At 43.8% G+C, this 26,760-nt stretch overlaps 1 protein-coding gene across 5 annotated transcripts in view; it reads right to left on the minus strand.

Annotated features, from left to right (window-relative positions):
- The window catches only part of LOC116316991 (zinc finger protein 521), an 88,770-nt gene that overhangs the window by 52,754 nt on the left and 9,256 nt on the right, over window positions 1-26,760 (minus strand). For all 5 annotated transcript variants that reach the window (XM_031735648.2, XM_039602497.1, XM_039602496.1 and 2 more), the window contains exon 3: window positions 21,081-21,281. Coding sequence is in view for 2 of the 5 variants with exons in the window: in XM_039602496.1 (XP_039458430.1) it covers window positions 21,081-21,281 (201 nt within the window). In the remaining 3 variants the exon portion in view is untranslated. The remainder of the gene's footprint in view (window positions 1-21,080; window positions 21,282-26,760) is intronic.

Consider the following 26,760-nt stretch of genomic DNA (forward strand, 5'->3'; position numbering starts at 1 on the left):
GTCCAGGACCTTATCTTATCAGAAAAAGTGTTTTTTTTTCCTATCACTCATCTGCCACTTCTATAACAAGCTAGACTTTGTTCAAAAGCCATTCTAGTGAAGCAAAGCATGGCCAGGCTTTCAGTCGCCAAACCTTATCTTCCTGTGTGTTGTACCAGAGATCTGTACATAGTGGTTGTCATAAGAGATGTGTTTGTGTGAGTGTATTTGTGGAACATTGGGGATTGGGGATTCATTGAATAAACAAAAAGCTGACAACTTGTCTGATGTAACACCGTGACCCCACTTCATATTCAGAGAGGGGATCTTTTTACAGTTACTGGGAAAAGTAGTGAGCCTTTCCCATGAGATGATGCATGTGTCATCTCAACACTTTTCCCTGTTCTGATGTCCAAACAGCAGTGCGTGTCTGAACAACACGTATTCATGTACGCTGCTTTGTGACACAATCACTTAAGATCTAATAGAAAAAGTGGTGTAATATATATATATATATATATATACATATATATATTAGTGCTCTTTTTCCTGACAGAGAAGCAGGATGAGGTGGGAGAGGATAGCTTTTTTTTTTCAGGGGGACTAATTCCAGTCAGATGAACAAATCACTCAGTTGATTCAGGACAGAGAGCTCAGAGGACACAGAGCTATTGGAAGAGGCCCAGTGCTGGGCTTTACTCACAGTAGTCCTGCTACATCCCTGTTTTAAGACATCAAATCCAGTCAAAATGAAACACTGATAATTCCCAGTAGCTGTCAACAAAAGTACCAGGTGGCTTGATGTGGCTTTTTGCACCATGCAGCTGATTAACACACACAAATAAGCACAAGCACGGCTAGTTAAAGAGGCTGCTTTTTTACCACTACTTTCCCCAACCTCAGACATTGTATTGTGTATGTGTGTGTGTGGGTACTAGTGTTGTGTGTATACTGGGTTTGTCTCTCTCTTTTCCTCTTTTTTTTTTTCTTAGCAAACACAATATGTTTTTACACATCACTGAGAAATGTCAGGTCCCTCTCCCCCCTTGCTACAGATCAATCAAATCCACTATGCTACAGGATGAGAAGGAGGGGTGGTGGGAGACGGCTGGAGGATCAGCGAACAAGGATGCTGTCTTTTACTGGACAAGGTAGAAAAACATTAGATGGAATAAGGATTCACTTCCCGCGGTTTCATCAGTGCCGTAGCAGCAAGTTACTCTGGCCTAACATCATGTACATGCGCAACACAACACATATCCACACACACAAAGACACACACAAACTTGAAGGGAAAATTGCAGTCAATGGGGATTTTTTCATGCAGGGCCTGACACAAAGAGCTGGAACATCAAGAGCTGTCCTGACTCTGTGGTCTGGGTGTCCATTATTCTGGCCCTCATGGCTCTGTCTCTCAACCATGGGGAAGCGGCAAACTGTCAACTACTTTGTCCACATTACCCACGTCCCCCAGCTCAGACAGGAGCACTTGGTCACTGTCCCAGAAATCACAGCGCCCCAGTGGCAACACAGGAAAGTTAGACAAATGGAAGGCCAGAGCAAGAAAAGTAGGGCGGCCAGTCATCCTTTACTATGCTTTTTTCTCTCTGTGACGGTGAGACACAGCCAAAGAGGAATTATATTACTTATTGCAAAGATGTGTCACTGCAGCACTAATGCGTCTCTGCCAAAATGGACAAGCTGAATAATAATAATCAATGATAAGGTTTCTTAAAATGAGGGAGGATGTTTAGTGCAGGATCTGACTCATTGCATTTCCTGTGAAAGTTAACATCGTACCATAATCCATAACCACAGTGATTGAACTCTAAAAGCATGTCAGGGCTGGCTGTCTGCTGGATAACACATTTATCATTCTGCATACTATTAGATATCTGAAGCCAGCAACAGACTTTTACACTTAATATTTATAGAAGATGTGAACGTATTTATGAAAATGTTATTAATTTAATAATTTGCCGTTTGATGCTTGTAAAAATGTGAATTCACAGCATTTGCAGGGATGTCGTCTTGTATCGTTATTTGGCCCTGCGTGCGCCCTGTTGTGTTTTTCTGCCAGAAAAGAAGGTGTTATAGCAGGATGAGGCAAGCAGCAAACGTCGAGCGGAGGAATTAAATTGTCAGGAGTGCTTCATTTTGCTCCTTTCAAAATTAAGTCAGTTTTTCAAATGAGAAAAAGGGAAATTAACGAGAGAACGGAAAATCAAGGCATTTAATTAAACTATTATTCAAAAAGGTGAATTTGGGGTTCATCGCAGGTTATTATTCAGAGTAGTGGTGGGTGGGCTTGATGGCTCATGTTGGTGTTCTATCTATCCATCTATCTATGATCGACGCTGTATTTGCGATGTAGTTGGAGCAGTTTGTGTGAGCGGTATCATTTCCTCTTCAACTGAGCAGCTGGTGGTGTTGGTAATGTAGGAGGACCGTTGACCACTTCAGGTAGACTTCAGCACAAACAGGAAGGAGGCTGTTCCTCAGGTCTTGGCTGGACCAGCAGCCACAGTGAGCCTCCCAGGGGGAGAAAGGAGGATGACAATCTGTCCCCCAGCATGGCCCTTCACCGCCTGCCTCACTGCACTGGCTCTAAGGGAGTGCTGGGCCAGGCGGGACTGGACTGGGCTGGGCTTCAATAGGCAAGGGTGCCTGCGTGTGTGCGTGCTGTTCCCTCAACACTGCGGCAGACCAGGCGCAGGACCCAGTGGACAGTCAGCTAGCCAGCCAGCCAGTCAGCCAATGTGAGAGATGCTGCAGCACTGTGCCGCTACTATATTTTCTCACTGTGCGGGAGTTTACTTGGATGCTCTTTTATTTCCCCCTCCCCCCCACAAACACTCTTAGTTACTCACAGAAATGTGATTTATGTGATCACCGTGGAAAAGAAAAAAATTGTTGTGCATAGAGAAATATGCTGAGTTACTGTATGGTTGCTTCATTAAAATAGGGTTTGGTCTGCAAGTTTCCAGAGACACTATCCATTACTTAAAACCCAACACAGCACTGACTGAATTCAGAAAATAGGGTCTAATTCTTTTTAATCAAACTACCTCGGAGTGACCCATAAAACTTGGGCTAGACTTCAAGAAAGGATCGTCTCACTTATTAGTTTAAGTTGCACTGGAAATATTTTTAAAAGGGCCAGTTAGTTTGCCAAATGCCCATAAAAATACTTGTATCCTCATCTCTCCCTCTTTTTTCTTCCCCTCACTGCAAACAAAGAAGAGAATCACATGCGTGTGGACAAACAACCTGGAAATGAACTTGTGTTAGGTTTAGCATTAGCATTTATCAGCGAACTCTGACTCTGTCTTTTGACCCATGACCTTTGGTTCCCCCGATTAATACACTGTGGCTTTATTTGATATCTCCTCAATACCAGCCCAGCTTGTCAGTGGTAAAACAACTGGAGACAGCCCAAGAGGGAGAAGAAAACATGCATCGTGGAGAGGAAAGCGGGAGGGGAAGAAAAACAAGCATCAACTCAAGCAAGACGATGTATTTTCATGCATCCCTGTCTTAAATGTCAAGATTTCTTAACCCTCAGTGACTGCAGTGCTGACACCTCTCCAAGGTTCAACAGAAACCGCATTCATTAATAATTAGCTTAGCTGTGAGGACAGGGAGTGAGAGTGAGAACGAGTGCGAGAGAGAGAGAGAGAGAGAGAGAGAGAGAGAGCGAGCCAGCTAAAATTCAAACTTCTGTCCTTTCCCGAGAGAATCGAATTTCACTACAAGTATTTTTTCATTCTTCTTCACTTCTTGTTTTCCTGGTGTGTGTTGGCCAGAATCCCAAAGGCGGCCCAAGAACGAGCATTGCAGACGTCGCATCAGCCTTACTACTCCCTCCCCTCCTTAATCATGGCTCTAATACCCTCCAGATGAATAAACATCTTCATCCCTTCTCTGTTAAAGCCAGAAGGCTCCTCCACTCTCGAATCCAACAAAGGAAGAAAGAACGAAAGAAAGAGAGATACAAATGGAGAGTTGAAGAAGGAGCACAGGAAAAGGATGACAGATGGAAGGGTGGATCAATGTCGGAATGAACCAAACAGCAAAGTAACAAAGCCATGGCAAGATTTTGTGGTTCTTCCCATAATTCGTCTGATCTATTTCCCCCTTGACACAATTATCACAGTCCTTCTAATTATTTTCCTTCTTTAACAGATTTCTAATGGCAGACTGTGTTTTTTTTTTATGATCATCTTTGCAAAGTGAAGGTTTTGAGAGCTGTTGTGCAACCTTGTCGCCTCAGACTGCGTCCACAGACTGCACAGGAAGGGGGAAAGGGGGGGGTGGAGAATGAGGAGGCGAGGGGAGGTGGTGGGGTGGGAGGTGGTGGGGTGTCTCTGGAGAATGGGCCAGGCCCCAGACCAGCACTTCCCTGGCCCAGTAACTGTGCCAAGATACTCATGACATGTGTGTACAGTATGTGAGCGCAAATGGCAGACAGATTTAGGGGTTTGCTTTGTTTCCCCTTCTATTGTTTTCTGCTGGTATCCAGGCAGCTCGTCATCCTATCTTAATACTAAAAGATGATAAAAACCCACACACAAGACGCCAATACAGGCAAACAAACATGCCAACACCTCACCGAGCGAAGCACGTTCTTCGCTGCCCCTCACCCTCATCTTCATTTGCAGAACAAGGATGGAATATGAGGCCTGAATACAACTAGACAAATGACTACAGGGCATTTTACTTATTCATCCATCACTTCACATTGATTTATTCATGTTTATCTATTTATCAGCTGAAAAAAAAAACCTTTCCCCTGGATTGTTTTGCTAAAAGTTTGCATGCTGACGTACTTAGTGGAAAACTTTCAGGGTCACTGTAGAAAAATCCTTAAAAGAGATTATTGAGGTTCATCTCACCCTTGAATACCATCCCCTCACTCCAACACCTCAACAAATACTTATCTCCCTATTTACATAAAACCAGCGATTCTTGGGTTAGTACCTGTTTACTGAGTAAAAACACCACCTGGGGAGGTTATTTATCTTAGTCTCAGGAGAGGAGCTTGGCATGCCTGCCAAAAAAATATCCCCCACATGAATTACCATCAATTCAATACAAGAAAATCAGAGGAAACATCTCAGATGCCCTGTATAATTTTACATATGATTTTTGCATCTGAAGCAACATATGGTGAGTAAATCAACTGTCACAGGCGAATTCTGTGATATCATAAAAAGGAGAAGAAGAAGAATATATTCGATCCTTTAATTTTTGTGGATGGTGTGGCCGTTTTGTGACATCCTCTTGGAATCTTGCTATCCTGCTGTAATAACCAGCTGTCCTTCTTACATGTGGCAATCTTAATGTCTATCTGAATGTACAGCTTACTGTGATGAACTCATTTCAAGGAGAGTGAATGTAATAATCCGCCAATATCAGCTCTCACTGACAGCAACATCCATATCAGCTAATTACTTTTCATGAGCGGACATCAGCTGTTATCAGTATATGGAAGGAGCGCACATTACTATTTTACTACTCGCGTGGATGAGCTAGTGTTACAATACAAGTCCTTAATATAGAAACTGAACACAATGAGATGGTAATAAAACCCGTGTCACTCGCCCACTTCCTTGGCTATTTTAAATAACAAGACCATTTCAAAGAAGGTGACTTTTAATTTCCACGGGTGTCCTGATGACATATACATGGAGCCTTACCTGCCTTAAACCAGTATAAAACCAGGACAAATGGGGTATGCCAATAGGTCAGAGCGACGCTTCTCCCCTAATTTGAAATTTTCTCAGCATTCCTGGGTTAGTGAGGTGACTGTCATCTCTGCAGCTGTTCATTGTCTTACGGAGGAGCTAGAGTTGGGGGAATATAATCCCACACACTATGCATACAGCAGGGAGAAAATATGGGCACAGAGGTGATGCATGGCCCTCTGGGTAATTTGTAAAACATGAGCCTTGGCACCCGAGTGGCATGCCAAACTTAGGGTCAGTTAAGTCAGTCACAGCAGTGTTTTGTTCATTATTCAAAAAAGTAAGGCACTGGGCACTACTTGTTTTTAAATGCATTTCTTTCCTTATTTGCTGCCTATATGAAACTATTTGTTTCAAGATAGAATTACTTTTATGATAGTTAACTGCATTAAGTTAAATCTGCATATAATGTGCAAATCACTAAACCTAATAAGGAAAGCAAACCTAAGATCTTTCTGGTAGTATTTCAGCTTTTATCGCAAAGCCGACCTTCATAGAAAAATGTAGTGACAGTGATTTGGCTGCAGAATACACAGAGCTAAAAGCTTGTTCATCTCTGCTTTTGTTAGCCTCGACTGCTTGGTTGAGGCCGTTATACACTCACTTCTGGGTTGGGTGGTTTGCTATTAACCTTGTGTTAGCATGTCACGTTTGCAGCGACTTGGAGAGCCTTGATCTTGTGTTTGCTGCAGTAGATAGCTGCTTTTGTCCTGGACACAGTGTGCGAACGAAATTCAAAGCAATGTGCGTAGCTTAACAACTCAAAAGTCATAAACTGCCCTGCAGTTTTGCCATTGCCATGTTTTCACCCTCTTACAAATTAAGGTGAGGAGATTCTGGTGTAAGCGCACACAAAAAAGCTAATGAGGTTTTTTTCTTTTGCCCTCTACTCGTCATGCAGATAATTGAAGAACTGTAACAAAAGCAAGTTCAGATTTGTTTGATTAGTGATTATCATATGATTACTGAATTAAGTCGCAGTTTTGTGTTACATTACTGTGTCATGAACAAGCTGATGAGATTACAGTAACACATTACATCCGACACTGATCACACATCACATGGGAGACTCCTTGGCACAATTTCCGCCATAGAGCACAGTGGGCAACAGTGTTTTCTCAACATGAAATTCTCTAGGAAATTTCTTGGAATTGAAACTCTAGCAAAGCCTGTTCTTCGTCTTTATTTTTTTTTTTAGAAAACTATTTTTTGTTTTATCAGCATGTGTCTGCAACTGAAAACAGACAGTCAAATATCATAGTGCCTTTCCTCTATCGATGAAATACCACTCTTTTGTAAAATTAGTTCCCGCAGGAACACAGATTTTAGAAAATAATATCACAGACATAGCGTACATATAATGCCTGAACCCGTACATGTTGCTTCACCAAGAAGTCTTGATTAGGATTCGTCAGACATAACATCCTGCATGCACGGCCTCTGCTTTGCTAGGCCTCAGATAACCTTTATCCTATAGGGTTTAATTAATGTCAGCCAGTCTACTCTGCCTTTCAGAAGGAAACGACTTATTCCTCTGCCCTCATGAAGCCCAAATCCCTCTGTTTCACTGGTGAGGCCGGCTGCCTTGTTTATCCCAACTACAGGTACTGCTCCCTATTAAGGCCAGCACTTGTTACAGGGAAAGGTTGAATTATTTACCAACAGCAGAGGGGGAGGAAGACAGAGGAAGTAAGAGGCAAGGAGATAGGCATTTCATACATAGATGAGATTTTTATGTTGTTGTTTTTTTATAGGTTATGAACATGGCAAGGTTAATGATCCACAGACATTAGATACAGGTTCTGATTAAAAAGGCAGCCGGATTCAGTGAGTAGAAACTATACAGAGATGAGTAAATTGCCCCCAACACTTTGCTCTAAATCTCCTTGATGAAAAATATACTGCACTTTGCACCTTAACGGTAGGTGGAACTTAAAGAATTTGGTCATGTATAAATAGAATAATGTGTTTTGTTAAATAGATAACAGCGGTGCTTGTGCACACTCTTCACCCAGGGCAAACTGTCTGCATTCTATCTGCATCTCAGCCTCTGTGCACAATACAACAAAACATACAGAAAACAAAAGGGAACACAGAGGGGGAGAACGAAGAGACAGACCAAACAATAAACTCAACCACAAGAGAGTTTAACTTCGTGTGTGTGTGTGTGTGTGTGTGTGTGTGTGTGTGTGTGTGTGTGTGTGTGTGTGTGTGTGTGTGTGTGTGTGTGTGTGTGTGTGTGTGTGTGTGTATTTATGTGTTTGTGAATCAAAGAGGGAGACAGAAAGCAAGAGAAGGACAAGGGAGATGAAGACAAATGCAGAAAGGGAGAGAGACAGAGGGCGGCAGAGAAAACGAAAGACAGAGGGAGAAATCAAATTTGCAAGAACATAACAAAAAGCTGTATCTCTGACAAAAGAGAACACACAAGGGTATTTGTCTAGCTGTCTGCACCAGCAGGATCCTCTGAAAGTTTATTAAACTAGAACCCTTCAAGAGAAGGCAGAGAGTAGTAAACTATACTACTGGGGAGGAAAAGAGAAAGGGAGAGGGAACGAGAGTAAGAGAGGAGGGGGGTGAAAAATGAAAAAAAAAAAGCTAGCTTTTCAGCCTCTGTCTCTCAGAAATTCTTTTATTTCAGCCATGCATTAAGTAACCTCCCCACTGAGTTCTGCTCCCCTTCCTGGTGTGGATAAAGCCGTCCCTCGGGGGAGCCGCTGGTAATTTCCAGCTTCGCCAGAAACTCAGGTATTAGAAAAGACCGCTTGGGGACCTGCCACAATATACCTTCACAATTTCATACGCTCTGAAAAAGAGGGAGCCCCTCCCTCGCAGCCTACCCCCACCCTCCCAGTAAACCCCCTCGAGGGTCCCCAGTTCAAATTTCTGAAGTGCAGACAACGGGTGTATGTGTGGGGGAGGAGAGCGTGGTGGTGGGGGGCCCGTGGGACAGAGCACCAGCAATAGAAAATCCACTGCATAGAGGAGAAAAAAGCATTTCCTCTCTGGTCTGGCAGGAGTGCCTTTTTTCCCCTGGCTCCCACCAGAGGCTTTTTACAAAACATGTGTTGCTGACATGTTGACAGATTGCTCAGTGAAGTGTTAGGCGCATGCACACGGCTGGCCATTTAGGGGGACATGGCTTCCTACCCAACATCCTCTACCTGAGGCACCATGTTTTATACATCATCCCCCAAAGAAAAAAGGAAACAATAAAAGGTAAGGGAGTTGCTTCCTTTGTGAGCATAGCAGAATATCATAGAGCAGAGAGAGACTGCGTATAATGCTGCCTTAGCTGAACTGCGGTGATGGGGAGGAGCAAAGGAAATGAGAAAAAGGGAGGGAAATGGTTTCAGGCAGGAAAGACAGAGATAAAGCATAGAGGTGGGAAAAAAAGCTCGAGGATGGATGCATGGTATGCTTATGTGCAGCAGGTGAGCTTGTCAAACCAATAAAAAACCCACAAGACTCCCTCTTTGTCTTCCTGCACTGAAGCCACCAATAGCAGGCAGGAGGATGAAATCTGATCAAAGGCCAGCTTCCAGATCCAACTTCTGCTCCTATCAGGGTATCGACAGCGCACGTCTTAATCGCCCTGCGGCTCCAAAAGTGCTGCCGTGGCAACAGGATGGAAATGGGGATCATAATGTATTCATGGTGCTGGCGACCTGGGGGCTGCGGAGCACGCTCTCTGGGGACTGCACTTTACCCAGAGCCAGACGTGTCTGGGCAAAATCACTCTACGCAAGACAGCAGCAGAATACTGAAGAGCCATGACAGGATGGAGAAAAGGAGGAAAGAATGCAAGAAAGAGAGGAAGAGAAAGTGACAAAGGAAGAGAAAGACAGAGATGAAGGAGCACAGAAAGTGGTAGAAATAGGAAATGATAATAGAAATCAAAGAAGAAGAAGGGCTGAGGCATTAGAGGTAAACAACACATGCTGAGTGGTGTCAGAGATTACTGTAAAGGAAAGGATACTCTGTTACTATTGTACAAAACTGAAACTTCAGAACACAAAAGACAAAAAGATCTAAGGCTTGAGGACAGGAGGGGGGAAAGAGGCTGTGATTGGTGGGAAGGGGCTTGCTGGGATGAGTGGCTCTACCTTGAGAAGCCTGATGCTGCTTGACCAGGTGGGTGGTTGGCTGGGAAATAAATTGCAGAGGAAATTGGTCTAGATTATCAGGGCCACAAAGAGACATGGCCCTTTGGCCATGGGTAAGGCTGGATAAATGGGTGGATGAGTAAATGAACGGAGGGCTAGAAAGCAGGAAGATTGATGGCTGAGCAGATGGATGGTTCAGGTGAACTGAGAATCCAGTTACCCGACATCCACCATCCCCATCACTGACCATCCCACCCTCTCCTGAAAAATAACTGCTTACATTAGATTACATTCTGTGTTTTTCTTAACTAGCTGAATGTAATGCACTCTCCGACTATTTCTATCTTAATGATCTTCCCCTCCTCTTCACATACATGCACATACAAAGCCATACACATTCACAAGCCACACAATACACACGTGCGAGAAAAACACACACCTGCACAAACAAACAAACACAAAGCTATACCCTGACCTGCTTTTCCTCAACAGGAGGGCAGCTACAACAGGCACCATGCCAGGTAAACATCCTCAAGCCTTGTGCACTCACTGCAGAGGGTAAAGCTCAATGCTGGAAACATACTCCAAAATACAAGAAATAGTCAATTATGTTTAGGACTGGAAAGACATTCTTAGAATATATATTCCTCTTACAGGCCCTCCTGCTGTATTAAAAACACAAACCACACATACACACACAACCTTTGCTGCATTTTATATCAAGGCTCATTCTGTAACAGAAAGTCATAAGACGTCCCCCTAGAGGTGATGATTCAAATGCATTAAGTCTCCCAAAATGAGAGAATTCACCTGCAGACTGTGGTGTGTCCTTCTGCACTAACTATCCTCCACACGTAGTACACCCTCAGGCATTCAACCTAGGGCCACAGTCAACTCCCCTGTCTCTCTTTCCTCCTTCCCTTTAGCTGACAGGTTCTTCGACTGCTAAGCTCCAACGCGGACTTCTGTGTTTGTGATGACTGTGCAGGGCAATCAAGGGAGTGAAAGAAAGCACGCAAAAAAAGGAATGATGAAGGGTGTGAGGGGGGGATACGGGCAAAGAAGAGGTAGAGACAAACAAGGACATCAACAACGTGTTCACACAGAGAGATGACCCCTGGCCATCCCGAGGCATCTGGTTTATCTGGCTGTCTGGGTAAGCCACGCACACACCTAATGACTCCAGACCGGTCTGCGTCCCATAGGTTTTATCCCGGATTACGGATGGGGAATGACAATGGGCTGGTAAACTACTGTGCCGCACGTCTAAGAGCTCATATCAGACAAGGAGCTCTCCATGATGAAAAGACTAGGCTGAGTTTGAAACAAGGTTCAAAGTTACTGGAAACTTGCAGCAGAAGTTTCTGAATTACATTCACAACATGATTAATGTATCCTTTCAAAAAACATGTACAATATAGGTTTAAGACGCCTGCATTTTTATTGCCGCTCTATTGCTAATTTGTATGCATCATAAATAGTATAGCACTTCCCAAACTGAAGGTCAGCTACACCTATAACTCTGAATTGTGCATAATCTTGGCAGCCAACATGGAGACGAAGTTTGGACTCTAACCTCCCTATCTCCCCCCCACCCTCATGCTACATGGCACTGCTGAACAGACCTCAATCTACTTCTGCGGTGGAGATTAGTAATCATCTAGGGTCTTCATATTGATGGCCAGGCTCAGCTTGTTTGCATATTTACTGGCCTCAGAGCCCAGTCGCCTGAGGTGAGAAGCAAATTACATTTCTGCTTACCCCCACGCACACAACTCTCTCACACTCTTTCGATTTCTATCCCTCGTTTTCTCCTCTTTTTTTTCCCAACCTTGTTTCTCTTAACATGCTGATCAGTCATCTTGCGGTAAGCATCCTTGCCTGCCCTGGTTGCATCTGAATAGCAGTCTCATTTGGCTAACATCATCACAGCGTAATCTTGTTGGAGAGAGCAATCAGTTTACTTTGGAATTAGGTATTCCGTTGGCGGGCCCAGAGAGAGGGAAGGCTCATAGGGTTTAAAGGATGCAAACGAAAGCATGCTCTCCAGAATACAGTCTTGAGCCTGATTGGGTGATAACAACCCACACAGGCTCCATGTGAGAGTAATGAATGGCCAATGGGAGGCCTGAATAATAATGCAATTGGATTAAAATCCAATCATAAGATGGTTTTGTCTGTTGACTTTGTTTGTGGGGTATGTTCTACAAACCAAGTTCATGATGAGAAAGATGCATCATGCTTTGACTGGGGGCACATAATGTCCTAATATAAAGATTACCACTCTGTTTACTACGGCCTGATCTCTCTTGGCTGTCAGTCAGTCTTGCAGGATTTTGTTGATGTGATTTCACTGTACACATATTGCATTTATAATGAGCCTGATAACACGATGGAGTGACAGCACCAGTAGATGTTCTTTGCTGTCTTAAATCAGTGGCTTATTTAGAGAATGGCTGCCACAGGTGGTGAGCTACTATTTAATCAGGGATTTTAATGTCTCGGTTTATCGCGGAGACATGTTCCAAGCTGGCAGCCTTTCGCAGAATCCTAACCACTCCTTGGGAGGTCCTCTCTAAGGAGAGGCTCTCTGATCAAATCGATTGACTCTTCCAGTATGATTGATCAGCCAGGCAGGTTGGAGGTGGAATAGATCAGATAACCTTTACATTCTCAATCCCCCCCCCAATCTGTCCACTGCTCTTAACATTAGAAGGACGTCTCTGTGCTACCTAACAGCATGTCTTTACTGTCGAACCATTACATTCTGTTATAGCACATGGTGCTTTCACTGCCAAAGCATAGTCCAGCTGGTGGCCTTGGAGACCTTAAATGACACCCATCGTGCCCATAAAATAACATTTATGAACCTACCTTCCAGTCTGAAAATGGCAATTAGCGCTAAGGAACAAATGTGCTACTTTACACGATATTTGAGAATCCCTGTCCTTGCGGGTGGTTCAACTTCCCATATCCTGAAGTGTAGGAGTGGCTGTTCCACAGAGCCACATAGCAGCCCCCACCCAAACACTGCCCCCTGGCCAACAAAAACAACCCCTGGGAAGGGTAGAGGAGAGGGGGAAATGTTGAGTCGGTGATAGTGTAGCCCCAAAGCTCCTAAACCACAGTGGCTAGCAGGATGCCGTCACAGCTGGCTCCGTTCCTTCCTGTGGGCCCGCTCCACAGAGCTCAGCCTGCAGGGAGACATAAACCTGTCGGACTGGTCACTCTTTCCACCGCCCTCCGTCTCCCTCCTTCCTTTCCTCCCATTACTGGTGAGTTTGGCAAAAGCCATGTAAGGAAAAAGCCCTATGGGGATCAATGTGCAGTACATTTCCACGCAGACATGAGCAAAATCCTAAGACTTTTTTTTTCATTGGGGGGAAATTGCAGAAGACGATTCAAAAGCCTGTTTCATTTAGGTGTGCATTGGGGTGAGTGAGGTATACACTGACTGGTGCACCCAGGTCACATCCTCATAACCTGGGAGTGATTATTTTTATAGGGAGACATGCCATTGAACAAACGCTATTTGGCATATTTCACATACTAATACAAAATGATAACTGATAACTGTTATAGTGGTATCTGATTCAAGGTCAACAGATTACTGCAAACTAAAAAAAATGTAATAAATGTATTACTAATGCCCTATAATTTAAAGGAGCATGAAGAAGACAAAACTTTGAACACCTGATTGAAAGATGCAGGTGAGCGAGAGGAAGAGAAATGGAGAAAACTGAGCATTTTACAAAGCATGTGTTTAAAAATGAAACCCTGAATGTCCGTAAAGTTAAAAAAAAATTTTTGCCTTTTCTTTGTGTCTAGTTATGTTTCTCTGTATCTGCTTCATCATTATTCTGGTGAGTAGTCCCACGTTTGAAAGGGAAAAAAAGAAAATCATTTGAATTCTGGGGACCCAGAGGAGAATGAGCAAAACCCAGAGGTAAGATCCAAGCTCGCTCTCCGTGCCCTTCCGTTGGCTGCCTACCTGGTAAACATCTCCACAAGCTCCTTGCTTTCAAAACACGTCAACCGGTGCCTATGTACTTTAGACCGGCCGGCCAAGCAGGAATTGAGACTTTATTTGTTTTTTACTTTTTCCCGTCTCTCTTCCGAGCCATCGCACATAACCTGTCTGGCATTAATGATGTTGTTAATAAAATACGGCAGGTCTGTGGGTGGATTTGCCTGGCAGGCCTGGTGCCTGTCCTTCTCAGAGATAAGCCCACTGCTGGCCTTATCTACCTCCCACAGCCCCACCCAGCAGTGCCGAGCACTGGACACACAACCCGTCAACTCATCACTGGCTAATTACCACCTCTGACTGCCTTACAAAGAAGGCCTGGACTCACATTGCTGCTAAGATTGGCTCTTCCCTACCTTTACAGTGTCTTTTCTCTACTTCTTTGTTATTTTTTCTGACTGTATTCAATCTAAATATTCTGTTTTTTATCTCCTTCTCTTCATACATTTCACATATCCCTCCTAGCTAGGTTACTCCTGTACTTCTACCCTCTGTTTGTCTCAGCCACCAGTTAAGCACAGAGTTCTACAGCAGCGTTTTTCAGCTGTCACTTGGAACAGGGAATAATGCGACGGCTTCATTGTGGGTGGTCAGGTAAATCCTCTGTGCACCTTCCACATATGCATCTTGAAAAGTACAAATGTTCATTTTACAGTCTCTTAGTAAGGGCTTAAGCCATTTGTGAGCTGGAGTCAGTTCAATCTCATAGTTTCAGCAGAGCAGCCGAAGTCACTTGTGTTACAGAGAGAGCGAGCGGTTTCTTTTATTCAATTGTTTTCCACTTCCACAAGCGTGTGCCAAGGGGGAGGAAAGCGCCGGCTTAACACGCTCTGCAATTCAACACGGCCAGACGCAGTCCTATTAAGATTTAATGTGCCATTCTTCTGCTTGTGCCGCTGAAAAAGACTTGCAGGCTGAGGAAGAGAGTGAACAAAGAGCAGGCAGAGCCAGGGCCAGGGAGAGATACTGAGTGTGAGAGAAACCGAAACAACCGCTTCTTGGGCTGGTCATTGTCAGAGAACTGAAGACAGTAGTTTCAAAGGACCGCTACACAGCAAAAAGGGGAAATAAGAACACTGTCGTTGGTATATTTTTTCGCTCAGGTGCTTGTAGCTTGTAGTTCTGGGTGAGTGCAGGAGATTATCTCTGTTTTGTCCACATGTCATCTCGGCTTTTGTGGCTACCTACTTAAGAAAGAGGTCAACTGGATGAAGTCCCGGCATGTGTTTAGCCTCCTGGGCGATGAATTATGTGTCGTCTAAAATGCAAAGTGCAGGCACGCAGGTGCTGAGAGGGAGCGTGTATGCTCGTGCTCGTTAATAAGTGTTTGTGTGTGCACGGATGACTGATTGAACAAGCAAAAACGTGAGAGACACAGAGTGTTAGATAGATGGGGGATGCGGATACGAGAAAAGCAAAGAGTTGCAGTGCTAGTCATTGTTGTTTATGCCTTAAACCCACAAACCCGAGCAAAAAAAACACACAAAAAAACCCTGCAAGTTCCTCTATTCTTATTTTGATGGTTTTTCTGCAGAAAACGCAGCCCTCGTCTGACAAAGACCAATAAATACTTTATACAGTGCATAATATGTGCCGTGTGGAGCACAGGGGAAAGAGAAAGAGGGCGTCCTCACGAGGGCATATGCTTTGAATTCCTAATGACATTCCTGTTAACGTTGCTGGCACTGTTGCACAAAGAGGAAGTGCACGGGGACTCTATACCACGGAGTCAACATCTACTTTAATATCTTTTCTACCTCTTTCCCTCCATACCTATTTTTCTTTTCTCTCAGACGCTCACGTAGAACATGCCCCCCACACAAACACATACACAGGAAAGACTCAAGCCCAATTGTAAGAGCTCACTCTAGCATGAGGTCTCTTTTCAGTGGCTGCGTTGTGCCAGAAGTAGCTATTCTCCTCTGACCGCCTCTCCTCCTTTCAAAGCCTTGTAATCAGTGTGCTGCTCTTTGTACCAGGATGTCGCAAGACACCCCGGCAAAAACACAGCAGAATTTCTGATGAACGGCGGTGGCTCAGAGTTCGGCTAATCAGGTCTTGTCATGTCGCTTTTCTTCTTATGTGAGCCCTTTTGAAGCGAATAAAGTCTTTGCAGTTTGGCACATTCTTCTTGGCAGCCACAAAGCAGCTGTTGGATCAATACACAAAGTTAGTAGAAAAAAAACAGTACAACCAATAGGAGCCTGTTGGAAACAGTTAGTATAAAGCACGGACTGCCAGGAGTCTGTTCATAGTTGAGGGTATTACTGAATGTTTCCATGCTGCTGACCCAAAGGCTTGATGTAAATGAATTCAAACACTTCAAACAAACATGTTGTGGTTGGGAATAGAAGGAGGGGGGGACATATATCAGCAGGTTTAAAAAAGAAATGGTGCCCATTGCAAACAGAGAAAGAGTTTCTATCATATTAGCATGTTCTGCATTGTGAGGAGATGTTATTGTTTTTCAGTGAGTATTAGTGTTTCATTTGTATTTTTCTCATAAATCTGAAATGTGTTTTATTGAAGCTGAGTGCATTTTGCAGTGTCTACAGGGATGAGGAAAAGGGGAAATCTACATAATATAAATCCATATATGGCCCAGTTATCTCTCTCTCTTTCTCTGTTGCACCCACTCTGATTGATTCCTTTATCTGAGGGAAGCAGAAGACATGCTCTGTTTGCTCGCACAGTGGCCGGCAGGAAAGCAGAGAAAGACACTTATTAAAAAGGTCATCTCACAGAGGGTTAAAATAGCAGGGCACAGATCTCTCTGGGGGGAGCAGACATGCCCCTCCTCTAGTGAAGGACACAAGAAAAGGTGTTGCTCAAGGGAGCTGGACCCATAATGAAAGAACGGCCACTAGGCTGACAGCCCATGTGTGCACTAGGCTATTCAAATACCTTCAGAGACGCGGAATTGAAGAATTGACCGAGTAAGGCTGTGTGAAAATGCAATCTTTTGAATTAAACTCTGAGCTAGAGGTGTTATTTTTATTTACAGTGTGGGCTAGTAAACACAAGCTGAAATGAGATGAGAAGCAAGGTATTTCTTTGGCGAGTAGGCCTGAAGGCATGTTTCCTTGCCTACCACTGCAATCTCATACCTGGCATATGAACATGTCTTGTGCCAACTGAGAACAAAAGTCAAACTACACACACAGTGTTTCTCTTTCTCTATTAAGGATAGGTAACAATATAAGTGTGCGCAGACAATGCAGCGTGATAGTGAGACAAAGCATTTGTGAAGTGTTTTTGGAAAGGCCTATGGAATAGCTATGCCTCCAGCCTCCTGTCTCTTCCCCAGGGTAGCCTAAAGCCATGTCGGCAGGATGCTGATCCCCACACGGAAACCTGATCCGCAGCCATTCTGGAGCCGAGGGGTGGGGGGTGGGGGGTCTCCCCCCACAGAGCCTCTCTACTTCTGCCCCAGAGTTAAAGGGGTGCTCTGGGGGAACATTCTTCTAGCCCTGCCCCAGCCAGCCTCCACTCTCAACTCTCTAGAGGAGCATTCTTCCAGCCCTGCCCTAGCCTTCACTGGGATCTCCTGGGGAGCATTCCTGAAGCCCTGCCCCAGCCCAAGACGGGCTCCCTGGGGACACATTCCTGCAGCACTCTCTCTCTCTCTTTCACTCTCCACATCTCCCTTCTTCTCCCTTGCTCTCTTTCTCAGGCGCTCGCCTTCCTCTGCAGTCCAGCATTAGTGCGATCAATAGCACCGATCGCATCGGGGACACGAGGCAATCCATACCCATGTGCTCCCTTAGCGCACTGCAGTGGCCTCAGCTTAAGTGCATGGAAAGGTGTTATACCTCTGCCAGATGGGGAGAGACAATGGCCGCCATTGATCGCAGTGACATGTAACATCTTTTTCTTTCTCTCTGTCCATCGGGTGTGGTCGGCACACAGTTAGAATCTGTTTAGACTTTATTTCACTTGCCTTATCCGACTGCTTTTATAATATGTATTTTTTTAAGCTTAGTGACTGTATATGGGCTGTCTGGCTTAGGTAACTCACTGTATATGTTTTGATGGGAGGGGAAAAAATGCAGAGTTGTGTCAGCATGCAAATCTTCATACATGGATTGGTTCCAGTCAAGCTCTGCAATTTGTTTACCAAAAATAAAATATTTGAAATCGTAAAAATGGAGAGTTTAGCAGGTGCCGGTGGTTGATTAGAAAACGGCTCTAATAAAGGATCCATCTGTGAGTAGAGACTTGATGTAAGGCAGATTAATTGGTCATGGATGTCTACATAATGCCACATAGGAAATCTCATATCCCATATTCCAGAGAATGCACAAACACATACTCACACACACACACACACGCACATTCGAAGTACTTAGTATGCCATCTAGAAGTTTCTTTTCTCCCACTGTGTTTGAATACTAATAGAGTGTTTCTGCACAATCACAATACCCTAATGGCAATTAGAATCTTTTGTTTGGCTTCCACAGGGGCTCTTATCCAAACTGTGTTTTTTTTTTTTCATCATTGAGCAATTAAGAGTTATTTGTCCATAAGATTGACATTTTTAAAAGACAGGCTTAATTATAGAAAAAAAAAAATATGGCTGAGTCAGTCATGACCACAAACTGAAAATGCTGCTGAACATTAAAGACCTGTCCCTGAATCACAAACACAACTTTATAACATTATTGTTTTCTCAGTGTTGTGCAACAGCATAAGTATAGGAAGAACTTTAATTAATTAAGTGTTAGATGTCCCAGTCTGGCTTAAATAACATCCTTTGTGGGGGGGGGGTTCTTTCTGCATTCCTCAAACTGTCCCCAAACAAAGACTGTCTACACATCTGCAACGACTTGATTGAATTGGGTGTCAGATTGAAGAAAAAAAAAGGGTGACAGGAGACTCTGCACTTTCTTTCCCTTAGACCAGTCATTTTTTTTGTTGGATGACAGTAATGCTGAAGTGAAGTGTGCACTCAGTTTTCACACCTTTAGCTGATTGAGTGTCGCTTCTTCTGAGTTTAAACACATGGCAGGGCATAAAGTCAATTGTGCAGTGCACATGTATGCATTTCTGCTTAAATTAACACAGACAGGAGGGTAACAGAAAGCATTTTTACATACTGAGTACACAAAAACACAAGACTTGAGGCTGTCTCACAGTTAATGGAAAATCTTTGTAAAACTCATGGGATATCTAACCTATAATTTGTGGTTTGCTGACTGTGGGTTGCAAAATATGAAATCAAACTGTGCTTGAATGTAAACAGAAAAGAGACTATTGCTGGGCACACACGAAAGTGCTAGCTGAAACATTCTAAGATTGGGCATAACACACGTAAATACTATTTCCACCAGCTGGGGAAGATTCCTTACAGTCAGAGAGGCGCATGACCCCGACAACTGTGTCTGTCAGCTGGTCAGCAATAACATCCTGCTGGTGAGTGACCCAACAAAAAAATTAGTGTTTAAAAAAACAACAACCTCAGGTTACAATATGAGGCTTATACAACACTTTCTTACAAATTTTCACAATAAAAGCCTTGTTAGGAAGGGTTTCTATGTACTGAGATGCTCCAAGGCTTTAAATTTGAAATGGATAAAGTAAGCTGTGACATTGAACTTGGAGCACATAACCACAAGGCTTAAAGGACTACCTCTAATAGAGCGCAACAGTGATGTTTCAGAAGCAGGGGTTTTGATTATGAGCCATGGTGTTGTAATGTAGACTTACCATGAGCTACAACACTGTGAAACAACAGTATGTGTTCTTGCAGGAACCATGATATCAGTCTTGTTTTTTCAAAACCCATCTTATTTGCAATGTCACGGAAAAGAACTACCCTACAAAACTTCACTGAAACAGCGACATCTCTAATTGGTGGAGGTTGTTGTTTCCTGCAAATGTTGAACGGCTTACATCAGCGCAAGATTTCACATTGTATAAAAGCTAGCATTAAAACAATCTTTTTGCATTACCAGCTTACTTTTTATGTTGCTAGTGCAGCTGAGGTATTTTGTCCGTCTTATGTTATATCCATTTATATATATACATTATACATGTATTCATTTTCTATTTAAAATTCAATGTGCTATCTATTCCACTTCAATTATCGAGTGTATCTTTAAGCCATAAACTTTCTTGCTTGCAATTTCTCCTCTTGTGTCCATTTACCATCCCTGGGGCATCAATAAAAGAGTCGATTACTGGATTCAGTGAGAAATATTAAACATATTAAAGAGAAAAATCTTCATGATAACAGAGGCAATGACTGTCATTTAAGAATTATGACTGGCATTTTTACACACCATGCACTACATGACTTTATTGGACTTTGGGCCCAAATGAAACAGGCTAGTCATCATACTTAAAGACTGAATGCAACTCAATCGTACGGGCAGCTGAAAAAGACGTTCTCTGAAACATCTCTTGGCTTTTCTTTTGAATGACAAACAATAGCGTCTGTACTACATCTGAAACAGAAACAGGACATTTTAGTTCACTTTATTTTTGACAGTAGAAAGAGACGAGACATGTGCCCAAACACTAGGAAATGAGTATCAGATGGTGTTTCTCAATACGGGCCTGTCAGGGCATGTAAAGGAGGACAGCAAGTCCAGGAGAAGCACATGGAAACCTTCAGTTCACATCATTAGTTCTGTCTGCCACCTTGTCAGGGTATTTATAGTCCTATTCATCCATCAACAGGTCAATGACACAGTCTGCCAATGGCATCCTTCTCTTTCAATCCCACAAGGTATTACTACCGCAGCTAGCTCGCACTGGGAGCAGCTGAGGGACTTTCCTGGAGCAAAGATCCATTTCCAGTTGGTGGTCTGGTTACTGTGGGACCTTCTAGCTCCACGTTACTAACACTCGGTGTTAGTGAAACGTTTCGAATTAGTATGGTGCTGTATAAAACCTTACACTGACACATGCAAGGACACGTGGCTCGTACTATAAATACATATACTGCTATCTATTTTAATGGGCACGTGTAGGCCTGTTTGTATGTCGTTTCTGATGATATTAACGCACAGCACAATATAACTAATGCGCTATGTGTGTGGAGGCCTGTGCTGCTGGATATCTACCAAAGAAACTGGTAGTCTGGTGTTGTGCTCCCCTTGGTGCAGTGTACTAACACACATAGTGTGGCATATTCTCAGATGAAAGAATAGAGTGAGAGTGGGAGAAGAGCTGAGTGGCAGAGTGGAGGGGAGGCTCGGTGGGCTGAACGTTGTTTACCTGTCAGCTGGCATTGATTAATCTTGTGTTCGGTGAGATCGCTCAGCGACTCGAACACCTGCCGGCAGCTGTCGCAGCTGTGCAGCGCGGGCTCCTCGTCCTCCTCCTCTCCCTCCTCTCCTTCCTCTGGAGAGAGCAGCCTCTTCCTTAGATGCCCGGTCTCACCATCCTCCGCCGCCCTCTCGAGGGCGCACTCTGGATCTGCCGAGCCACAGGAAATGACAGCACCACATAGTCAGAGGGGTGACCCACACAGTGAGGTACTACGGCTTCCTCTGGGTGACAATAAAATGGATTTCTAGACTCTGGATTTAATAAAAACAATAATAAAAGCTGTAATAAAAATGCAGGTTCAATTTGGGCCTCTGTAACTCAACCACTCATGCCATAACAGAACGGTTGGGCAGGTGCGGGCGAGAGATATACAGGCGGAGAAGGCGGTACAACGCTCGCACACACAAATCCGACACACACATACAAACACACAAGCACGCACCCTCTGTTATTAGAAATGGTTTTACGTTGTGTTTGCCCTGCTTCACCCAAGCAAAACTTCAGTATATGAAACTAGACTGATGGGAATATGTGTAGTTAATAAATCCTGGATTGCAGTTTTGGCTGGACCAAAGAAATATGAAATTCTGCCAGCGAGTGCTGAATTGCATCAGTCAGCATCTATCAGAGGAGAAAGACCTTGCCATATTACTCAGACATTTAGACCAGAACTGTGGATGTATGTAGCATAGCGCAGGAAGACACACAAAAACTGAGATTGCTGTGTGTTGGGCTGTCGTCACGACACACTTCCCTAAATTATTCAGCTTTGCTCGCAGGCAGCTGCGGGTCGCGCACATCAATATTCTTCAATCCATCTGCAGTTTTGTCTCTCGTTGGCTTTGTGCTGCAGCAGTGCCAGGGGTGGGCAACTTACTACCCTGAATCAGGAGGAACCATCTTTCAAATTACCACTCTAATCTGAAGTTCTTCACGTGATACTAAAGCATTCCGACAGCAAATCAAACCTTGCATTGCTCACTCGCAGCGTTCCACGCATATCTTCATTCTGACACGTAGTTAAGCCAAAGCGGCTTGGAATAGTATCTTATTAATAGGCGGAATGGCCCGCAGCCCTGTCTCTCCTCACATTGCGACCTTTACACTTCACAATACGTCTAATTAAAACACCATACTTACAATCAAACAATCACGCCACCCTGGTTAGGCTTTTGCGGGGTGGAAGAAGAGCCTCTGCACTTCACTGGCAGCCATTTTAAGCCCCACTCCAATAAGTGTTCCTCGGCTTGTCTGGAAACTCCGGAGGGGAACGTTAGGAGTAAGCCTGTTTTTTTCACCCCGCACACAGTTAACAGAGCCTGAGGACAAGGAGTGCGTGGCACCAAAAGTGTGCAGGTGTGGCTGTACTGGCGCTGGGTGCATGTACACTGGGGCGGCCATTTTAGGTCCTCTTTCTGTTAGGGTGCTCTTAAACTGTGAAATTCCTTGAGGAAAGGCGGTCGAGAACTCATCAAGGCCACCCAGGATTTTTTTTCTTTCCCCCACTTGCGCCAAGTATTGATGTAACATCACACCCTCCATTGTCCTTCCCTCTTGGCGACTGAGGCTCTCGGAACATGCCCTCTAAAAATATCAGCACTGTGGTCCCCGGTGGGACCATGCAGAACAGAACAGAAGGTGTTTCAAGAAAATGAAAATCCCAACCCAATCCTCACAGATGCAGGCCTTTCTTGCTCTGGGGGGAAACACTTCTGACTGAGGCCAAAAGCCACACAATATAGAGTTATGATTCATCCGCACACAGAGGCACAGAATTCACAATATGCACAGAAATATGAACACTTCATGTGTGTGTTTTTTTACAGGGTGCCTGTGGAGGAGGTTAAAACTTTCTTTTTTTTCCCAAAGGCCTTCATGAATCATTAATTTCTCTAATATTACAGCATGGTCCTGTCAGGGAAAACAACTGATGGCTACATTTAAGCATTTTATGTCTAATCTGAAATAGAAATACATTCCTCTGAGCAGAGCGTGGATGAATTTCACTGGTATTCTCATATTATTTCATAGATCCACAATAACGACCAAATAAAATAACTTTTTTTTATGATTACCGGGGAAAAGGATCAGCATTATGCATTTGTAAGTTTGATTTCCAATCCCTTGCTTTCTCTTGTTTTAGGTAACAACTTTCTGCTCTAACTTTCAGCGAATCCGAGCTGGGTCATTGTACTCCGCTGAGGTGAGCGACCTGAGCTGTAGCGATGCGGCACTGGAAGTGTAAACTGTTACATGTTTGGGGGAAGGGGATGGGGGCGGTGGTTTGGAAAGTCGCTCTGGGGGCGTGGGGGTTTAGACACGGCAAGGTCACGTCCAACCGTGGGATTAAAGAGCCACATCAATACTGAGGTTCCTGTGCCTCTGGGCCTCATACAGTAATCCATCAGATCAGGACATTCTCTTCTACCAGCCTCTACTGGCTGGACAGCAGATCGATACCAGCATGCTTGGGATGGCTGTGGAATATTGGGCGAAGATGTGTAAGATATTGAGAATTTTTCATCAGGCCCAACGCCCTTGTTAGTTTAAAACAAAGGTTCAAATTAACACCCTTGTAAATTTCAGATAAGCATCTTAACAGCGTCGGCGTGGAAGGTAAGGACAAGAGAGAGGCTACACTGACCGCTGATCCATACTCTGATAAGGGCAGCTCAAAGGAAGATGATCATAGCTGCGACTGAGAAATTATTCATAGGGGGGATATAATGAAGATCTAACAAAATGATTTCTAAGGATAAATTTCAAACCTTTATTGTACTAAAAGCACATTAATACTGTACTAATAAAATGTGGGGATCTGAATGGTGATTGACGTCTTTAGAGCCATGTAATATCTGTCCGGGTCCAAATCCATCCATCACGCGCACACTTATGGTCTCTTATGGTGCCTAGTGACATTTATCATGCCACAACTTTCATCTTGTGAGTTGAAGACTCTCCTGGACCCCCTACCCTTATATTATTGAATATTTTTTGCTTTTAAATATTTATAACCTTTTAATTGATATTCTCTTCGCTGCTCCATTAGCCCCACCAGGGACCCGTGGTCCCTAGCAAGGAAGCGTAGCCTCATCCCCCACTGTCTGGCCCACACACTGTGACAGGTGCAGACACTGACCACAGGGAGAGAGGGAGGCATGAGCACAGAGGGATAGAAGAAAATATAATAATAAAAAAAATAATAATATAAAGTGAACTGTCTGGCCAAGCCTGTTAATAGAATTTTAATCTAAAAAGTTAACTCTCTGCGTGAACCTTAACACTGGAGATTTAATATCTAACCCTAAGCTAGAAAAATTCATAAAAACTTGGTGGGCCTACAATAAAGAGAAGACAGAAAAGTAGTTGTGGATGCCAGGCACACATTTTGAAGCACAAAATCTAACGGATGTCAGGGTTTTAATCTGAATTTGACTCAAATGCATCTGAGACATACTGAGCACAAAAAAGTGTGAAACCACTGAGGGCCATGTTCTTACTTGCCTGTAGATACAGGCTCCATCAGGGTTTAGCCTGACGGAGCCTCCTTTGTGCAGCGAAAGAACTTGGGTGTCAAAAACATCATTACCAGTGCACCCATCTCCTCATTTCCCCATGATGTTACAAAGATCCTGATCTTACGATGCCCCCGCTCCACCACCCCGCCCCTCCCCTCTCTCCATGGCACCCCGTCCTACAACAACCCACCCCCAAGTTCGAATTAAGAATTTATTCCAACCAGCAAGCAGCTTCTCTCGACACGTGTCGGCAGGCCTGATCAAAGGTGGGCACGCTTCTTTATCAGAGTGAGGGAGGCTGTCAGAAATAGGAGGACATTAAGATTGAATAACCTTCACACGCTTGCCGGCACCTCATTATTTAAAAATCTGAAACTTTTTTTTTTTTTTTGCCGAGAACCCACCATATATAGGTCACACTACATTCTAATGCCACATGTGCCTCCAAGTATATCCTCCTCTGTGAGGATGGGACTCGGGGCTCTCCGCTTAAACCGTCACATCCACTGATTCGCCATCATTAAAGAATATGATGCGGCGACAGGGCTGTGAGCTTGACACTTGCCAGATTGTTAGTAATTGTCAAGAATTTACATGTGTGTGTGTGTGTGGGGGGGGGTCTGTATCTGCGATATAGTATCTGCTTCTAATTCTTCTGATTCAAATTAAAGTCTAATTATTAGTCAGTCATTTGATGCATTTTAAATTTGAACGCCGATTAGCAGAGGTGTTTGTCAAACGCCGTTTCTCTTAGAGCGCTAAAGACGAGCTTAAAGTGGTGCACTGGCAGAAAGTGTTTGGCACCTTGTTATAAATTACAAATAAACATGTAGTATTTTTATGAAAATTTTATGATGCACGCTGAGATGAAGATAAGAGTAGCAAAGGAAGGGAGAAAAGGTGTCAAACAATTACAGGAGAGGCAAGAACAAACAACGGAGACAACAGAGAGCAGCTCATGAAGCAAGCAGCACATATAATCACAGGTATACAGATGGCATCATCCGCCATTAAAATCTCTGCACCAGAAAAGATATGAGCACACAAAGAAGAATGGAAATCAAAGAAGCTGAATGAGAAACAACATTTGAACACACCAAATGCTCTTTCTCCTGTTCAGCCGTCTCACTCGCGCTCTCACAGGCAGTGATAATATTGCACGGAGCGCCTTGCTATGCCATTAGTGCAGTAAAACATCAAAGGAAATGAATAATAGAGAATATGATTTTCTGAAGTGGTGTAGTGAAAGAGCCTTTTCCTCTTCCTGCTGTTGCGAGCCCTGCAGTACATTGATCTGTGGGCAGCCTCAACCTCAGCCAGAGCCAGAGTCTCAGACACCGCACCAATACGCTACACTACTCCACACTAGAGCACCTAGCCACCCAGACACCCCTTCAGATCTCTGAAACTCTTCTATTTGCCTCACTCCACTCCACTTTGACAGAGCTGACACAGTCTTCTAAAAAAAAAAAAGAAACAAAGAAAGAAAGAAAAAAAAGCCTCAATCTGTAATAGCCAAGAGCAAAAAAAAAAAAAAAAAAAAAGAAAAAGAAAGGGATGTATATATAAAAGAGAAGAAAAAGCACTGAGCATGTGGTTATAATTACACACAGGCAGCGCAGTGGTAAAGCCAAGCTGCAGATCTTAAGCCTGCTCCAGACTCTCTGGGTAAAAAAGCACACTGCCTCATTAAATCTCAGATATCACACTGTTCCTGCCCCTCTATACTATGCATAATACTGTCTATCTTTTAGAGGGCCTCTTTTGTTAGCATTTCTCCTTTGCCTTTGCTACATATCAAACATGAATAAGAAACAGGATGCAGGGCCTGCAGAATGCTTGCAGAGTCACAGAAGAGCGCAACTGGGGGTCTACTTATGAGGCAGATCCTGACACCATGTCTGGTGAAGCCCTTAGCTTGTCAGAAGTCTAATGGCTATTGTGGCCCCGTCCGTCAAAGTAGCAAACGCATGAAAATCAGGTAAGCTCTTTCTGCTGCTTTTCAGTTTGATTTTATAAGGACTTGTTGGGACATTATGTAGAATTACTGCATTTTAAAACCCAGACAGGTGACAGATAGGCAAAACGAAAGCTCGCTGTATCTTAAA

This window comes from Oreochromis aureus, linkage group 18 (genome assembly GCF_013358895.1).
Source record: "Oreochromis aureus strain Israel breed Guangdong linkage group 18, ZZ_aureus, whole genome shotgun sequence".
NCBI lineage: Eukaryota > Metazoa > Chordata > Actinopteri > Cichliformes > Cichlidae > Oreochromis > Oreochromis aureus.